Source organism: Pagrus pagrus, assembly GCF_965226575.1.
Source record: "Pagrus pagrus genome assembly, chromosome: 10".
Classification (NCBI taxonomy): domain Eukaryota; kingdom Metazoa; phylum Chordata; class Actinopteri; order Spariformes; family Sparidae; genus Pagrus; species Pagrus pagrus.
The window spans coordinates 24,017,063-24,023,979 of NC_140194.1; the positions used below are offsets into that span (position 1 = coordinate 24,017,063).

Here is a 6,917-nt window from a genome sequence, read left to right on the forward strand (position 1 = left end):
AAACAAGGGCTCGTCCGGGATTTGAACCCGGGACCTCTCGCACCCAAAGCGAGAATCATACCCCTAGACCAACGAGCCAGATGCCTGAGAAAGACCAGCTGTTCAGGTTCGTTTCAAAGTCTGTGAGTAAACGCTTTAAACTGGTGATGTGGCATTTTGGTGTACTGCATGTAGTCAGACAGCTCCCTCTGCCCTGAACATGAGTCACTGTAATGTAGTTATAGTGGCAAGATCAGTCAATAACCCTGTGCTTTCTTCTGCCATGCCAGGAGCGGATCATTTGCTAGTAACTACTTGGACATTTTGCTGAATGAACTTTGGGTTTGGCATAATGACAGTGCTTTGCAGGTGACAGTGTTTGGTTTGTGTGCTTTTTTCATCTGTGTATCTTTCAGCTGCTCATCTCCCGTCTGTGCTTTTGCAAGAAGTGAAATGACATGAGATTACTGAATTTAGCTAGAAACACTGACTGATTCTTGGGCTGCTTAATTAATTTAAATATTATTGAAACCACAATACGGCCAAGTGCAACATCCAAATCGCAAGCAGCTGCAATTTTCTGATAAAGGTAGAATGTGTGATAAAACAGCATTATAATGAAGTACAAGCAAAATTACCAAACATGTTTTCCAGATGTAAGAAAACATGTTCAGTCATTTACAACAACAAATGTCACTTCATCATGATTTTAGCAGTTTTTCAGTAGAAATGACAATAATGGTGCAAAAATGATCATTTCCACTGAACAAGATTCATATCGCAATATCTGTCAAAAGAATCCCAATACAATTTTTACAATATCGTGCAGCCCTACTATTTTCTTTCCAAACTAAACACAATGAAAGGTGATTTCATTGTACAGAGCTAACAAGTCTTTCTTTGCAGTTTGTCAGCTTTAAACATATTTGATATCAGTGTAGCACATTTCTTCTGAAGGTCCTGGTTGTGCACGTTCAGTTTCAGATAACATCATGTGCATCACCTGCATGCTCACATCAACAAGAAACAACATTTTATTTGTCAGGGAAGCTGTACTTGTAATACAGTGCCTGTCCTTGTTGGTTAAAGTCATGTAAAACACATTTTGTCCCAGAAAGAAATTCTACAGTAGCTCATATGAGTTCTATGACCCCCAGAGGTCAAAAGGAGGGCTCGTCCGGGATTTGAACCCGGGACCTCTCGCACCCTAAGCGAGAATCATACCCCTAGACCAACGAGCCATGTATACAGCTGTCCACAGCTGTATTTCTATGCTATAAAGACCTGGGGTTGCACTTCAAAACTGGTGATGTGGCAACTTGAAGCCCCTCAACTAGTCCAACAGCACCCTCTGGTGGTCACATTTATAGATTGCTCTACTGTAGGTGACATACAACACTGAACCCCAAGAGCACTGCCACTGATAGCTACATGTGCACAGTAGATTGATGAAAACATATCAGTTTTAGCTAGATTTTGAACTTAAGGGGGGGAAAAAAATAAAAGTAAAACATTTAAAATGTATTCAGTCAGATTCTTAAGTAAAGAATACAATGCCTCAATGTAAACAATGCTGAAAACTTTACCCAGTTTTTTAAATACAATTGAAACTCTTCCCTTATTTTTACTAACTCTATATATGTGTTATTTTCTCTCACAGGGATTACTTGTTGATCTTCTTTGTGTGGCCTGTCTCTTCCAGGTCCCCACAGCGGTGAGGAGGTCGGATGGCACAGGTTCCACTTACAGCTCCTGAAGTTACTTTCTGGTTCACCATTCTTCACATATATTTTGTGATCTACATGTAATCTACATGACAGGGTACCTCCTTGTGACTCTCTTTTCTTACATTTTTTTCCCTGTTTTCCCACGTTTTTCCTTAGCTGAATTCAGGGTCTAAGGACACAGAGTGTATGCTGTGCAGATTTTAAGATCCTTGAGGCAGATTTTGATTGTTGATTTTGGCAATATCAATAAAATTTGACTTGACTAGAATCTGGTTTTGGTAAATGGTTAAGTGATGGCAAAACCTCATTAATCGAGCATGTTGGACAGATCCTATGATGATCACGTGATCTCACAAATCTCATAGATGCTGCTATAGTATCAGTTTTATCAGAAATGGAGAGTATATTTCATTAAGGAAGAGTGAGGAATGGCACTGTAGGCATTTCTCGAACGAAAAATGGGTGTTAAAAATGTTTCTGCTGTTGTCCAGACTGGCTACAGCAGAGTGTGATTTACTAGTGGGCTTCACTGGTAGCGCTCTCCTGCTATTGATCTCATTGGTCGAAGTTAGCCTGTGACAGATTAACTTGTTTAATCATCATAAGTACATCAGAGGTTTAGTACTTAAATGCAGTGATAGTGTTTGGTTACATCCCAACATTGTGCAGGTTTCACACTCACCCATTGATGGGTATGTCAAACAAGTAATCATAAACAGGGCTCGTCCGGGATTTGAACCCGGGACCTCTCGCACCCTAAGCGAGAATCATACCCCTAGACCAACGAGCCGATACAAGAACAGCTCCCTCTGGTGGTCTGCTCCGCTCAGTTTCCGTCCTGTGTAATAGCTATGCTAGTTGAAGTATGAACTGGAACAGCTTGTAAAAGACATTTTGCCCATAATATTCACATTTATTATACTGTAGCTTGTCACATACAGCAGAAACTCGCTACAAGCCCCTTAAATAGCTATTTCGGCGGTGACACACGCCGTTATAAAACTTCTCTGTGTGAATGCCATGTCGTGTGAAGTCCATCCGCTGCCTACAAGTCGTCGTGTGGGACAAACTTAACCCCGCGCTTCATTCACAGCCCGCATGCTACAGTTAGCTCTGGGCTAGTTAGCCGGTATCAGCGCCTGTCAGGACCTGGGTTTGGATCACACTTGGAAGATGGCAACAGAAGCGAAACGACTCAAGGTGACAATTTAATCAGTATGAACCAAAAACAGAGTGGTTAGTGCTCCAGCTGCTTGTACAGCCGACGTGTGTCTGTGTGTGTATAAAGCTACACTGTAAGGTTACAGTCAGCTGCATGTGTCAGTATCTGCTCCCTGCTGTGGTAAAGTGGAGGCATTTTACTTTAGCTAGTCAGTCAACATTATGACGCACTAATTCTGTATTCCGGCTGTTCGTTTTATTCCTTCAGATTAGCCAGTCGTTCACGTTTATTTAGCCACTGGTTGATTCAGAGAAAGAATCAACATTGTTTTGCATTTAGTGTGAAAAGCCCACGGCTCATACTGTATTTATAGCTCATGGTCGTTGTTGTCATCGGGGGTCCCGGTCTGCCTTTCTTGTGTGCACCTTTTGTTTTCATGCCAATGTGATCATACTGTAGATTATGTAACGCAGCATGTATTTCAGCTGTGGTTGTGTAGCAGTCCTGTTGTGTGAAAAGAGTCACATTTTCAAGTGTTTTTAAAAAAGTTTCCCTCCATGTGCTGACAGGTAGCTGATGATTCAGAGCTCAGCCCTCTGCAGAACTTTCTACAGTGGTGCGAGAGAGTCCACTTAGTGCTCAGCAGTAAGGTATGTGTGTTTATTTCTTGAGTATTTAGCACAACTTTTTAAAGAAAGTGAAATTCCTTTTTTTTTAGCTGAATTGATCCCAGTCTCCCCTTCTCTCTCTCTGTAGGTGTATGTGAGTAAAGAGGGAACAGTGGCAGAGTATGGGATGCTGGCGAAGGACAACATAGAGGAGGGGGAGGTTTTATTCACCATCCCCAGATCAGCTCTGCTCCACCAGGGGACAACCAAGCTCTCCGCCCTGCTGGAGAAAGGTGACCATTAGAGTCACGAACACGTTTCCCCCGCCTGTGTCGCCTCTCTGTTTGTAACCTCTCTGATTCTCCTTTAATCCGTCACAGAGGGGTCGTGTCTGGAGAGCTCGTCTGGCTGGGTTCCCCTGCTGCTGGCTCTTCTGTATGAGTATACGTCCTCACAGTCCCACTGGAAACCCTACCTCTCTCTGTGGACCAGCTTTAAGTCACTGGACCACCCCATGTTCTGGTAAGAAACAGTTTATCGTGTCAAAATCCCATCCCAGAGATCACTGGTACTGTAGCAGCTTTTTTCCTTTATTCTTTTGTCGATGAAGTGTGAACTTCAAGCTTTCTTTACAATAATTTCCAGTTCATCTGTTCAGGTCAAAAGAGGATAGAGACAGACTGCTGAAGGGAACAGGGATCCCAGAGGCTGTGGACAGAGACTTGGCTAACATCCAGAAGGAATACACCAGCGTGGTCCTTCCCTTCATCACCAAGCATCCTGACCTGTGGAACCCCGACACACACACACTGGAGCTGTACATACAGCTGGTGGCCTTTGTCATGGCCTACAGGTAAGAGAGCATGTGACAGAATACACTCATGTACATAAAGTATCTGGATCTTCTTCAACTTTCCCTACCTGTTCCTCCTCCTCGCTGTAGTTTCCAGGAGCCACATGAGGAGGAGGACGATGAAGAGGAGGAAGAGGATGAGGAGAAGGCCCCCAGCCCACCGATGATGGTTCCCATGGCGGACATGCTTAACCATGTGTCCAATAATAATGCCAACCTGGAGTTTACACCAGTGAGGGAACACCTCTCTTGTTTCAAATGTCTAGATTTGATCATTTGTGTTTTTTCTCACTTTTTATTGTTTTAACTCTTCTTTCATTCCACCCACTCTCCATCTTTCTCCAGGACAGTCTGAAGATGGTCTCCGTGCGCCCCATTCATAAAGGCGAGGAGGTGTTTAACACCTACGGACAGATGGCCAACTGGCAGCTGCTGCATATGTACGGCTTCACCGAGCCGCATCAGAGCAACAGCAACGACACAGCCGACATCCCCATCGACAACTTCTACGAAGTCGCCACACAAGGTGATTGTTGACACATTACAGACCCTTAAGAGAGAGGTGTAAAGAGCCAGACACACCAAACTGGCATCAAAGAAGTAGTGGCCACGAAGACAGTGTGTTGCGTCCTATCACCGGTGTCGCTGACTACAGCTGATGGCCAACTAGCAGCCGGCAACAAGGGCAAACTTGGCCCAATGGTGTGTCAGGGCCCCTAAAGGAAGGAATAAGGAGAATACGTGATTAACTGTAGGGCAAAATAATTTATTAACCTCCTTTTTTTTTAAAGCATTTTCTTAGGAACTTCTCCTTAATTCAGTGGAAGATAACATTCAGACAATGCTTTAGATGTGGACTCCCTCCTCATCCTTCTATCTTCCATCTTCTTCTTCTCGTCCCAGGTGTTCAGTCTGATTTGGAGCGACAGCTGGTGGAGGAGAAGTGGGAGATGCTGTGTGAGATCATGCAAGACAAAGCAGCCTTTGTCTTCGGCAAACAGGGCTGCCTTACAGACACAGAGGTGCACACTGCGCTCAAGGTGAGGGAGTACCTACAACAGTGCTGTTTGCTTGTACACTGCAGAAAAAGACCATTTTGTTTTAGTGAATATGTGAGGAGTGGCTGTTGCAGTTCTTGCTGTCTCTCTTCAGGTGCTGTGCATGTCAAAGGAGGAGTTCTCAGACTTCAAAGATAACGAAGGATGGGAGGAAGATGAAGAGGACGACGAGATGATTTCCCTTGCTTTCTCTAACGAGGGTATCCCCGGATTAAAGGCTTCATGGAAGAAGCTTATTCACGAAGCAGCCCGTCTGACTTTGAGGTCCTACGGAGACGGGGAGGAGAGGAAGACGGAGGGAGAGGGTTTGGACAGCGACCAAGCGCTGATAGAGGATAAGGCAGCACTTGCAGGACTGAGCAGCAGGAAGCGGAATGCACTGCAGGTACGCTTCGGACAGAAGTGCATCCTGTACAGACTGATGGAGCTCACCAAGTCATGAGTTCAGCTGCAGGGGTTTGTTTTTTAAATGTCAATAAATGTTTTTCTCGAAGATAGATCTCTGCTTTTCAATACTCCATGTTTCAGGAGGTTTGAATTTCCAACCTCTGACCTCCAAGCAATCCACGTGCACAACACCAGAAGTTGACAAAAACTTGGCTGACCACAAGAAAATTAAGTCTCTTTGGCAAGTGTACACACAGTTGCAGCCTCCTTGAATATATAAACGATTAGAGCAGGGAAACGACACGAGGTAACAGATTATACATTTTATTTTACGCCACTTTTATACCTGGAAACGTATCGAACTTATTCTCCAGCCAGTCGTCTACAAGTACACACTCCCCCCTCCCCATGGCTGACTTGTTGGGGATGCAGCATAAGATGTTCAGTGCTTACAAACATCAACAGCCTCCATCGTCGGATCCCCTGACGTGTGAAACAAGTATCTTAATATAGTTGAGGAGGGGACAGCTGAGACTTTCTAATTTTGCATATGTTGAAGTGGAATTTGAGTGTCTTCTTGTAAATGTTAACCAGTGCAGATATTGGTTGTCATATGTGATAACCTTGGGCTGGGCAATATATTGACATATTGTTACGGTGATAGGAGACTATATATATCATCTTAGATTTTGAATATCATGACAAATGTTGGCTTTTCCTGGTTTTAAAGGCTTCATTACCACTTTTTGCCTCAAGTGATGTCATTTTCAAAACAACCAGACTTTTCTAATTGATCTAGTACTTGCCTTTACTTCGTCATTATGTCCACATTACTGCCAATTATCAAAATTCTCATGTTAATATTGTTAAAGTACCAATAGTCATCCCTACAATAGCATCAAATTATCGATTGTACATTGCGATGTAGCCTAAAAGTATTGCATTATTTTAAGGCCATATCACCCAGCCCTAGGACAACCCCACGACTTCACAACTTAAAATGATAAAAAGCTAAGAAGAGACTTTGAGTCCTATAATCTCGGGAGTCAGGACAGACCATCCAGTCTTCTGGATGTACGTAATTAAATACATTTCTGATAAATAGGAATATGTTTTTTGCGATGATTAAAAAAATGTAAAATC

General features: G+C 43.4%; 1 protein-coding gene across 1 annotated transcript; it reads left to right on the top strand.

Moving 5' to 3' along the window:
- Positions 1–2,722: 2,722 nt before the first annotated feature.
- On the top strand, positions 2,723–5,880 carry setd6 (SET domain containing 6, protein lysine methyltransferase). Its single transcript, XM_084364511.1, has 9 exons — positions 2,723–2,906; positions 3,438–3,518; positions 3,625–3,769; positions 3,857–3,998; positions 4,135–4,329; positions 4,420–4,561; positions 4,675–4,855; positions 5,233–5,369; positions 5,482–5,880. Exons 1-9 carry the CDS (start codon positions 2,880–2,882, stop codon positions 5,827–5,829), a joined length of 1,398 nt encoding a protein of 465 aa, XP_084220637.1. The 5' UTR covers positions 2,723–2,879; the 3' UTR covers positions 5,830–5,880.
- Positions 5,881–6,917: the final 1,037 nt, after the last annotated feature.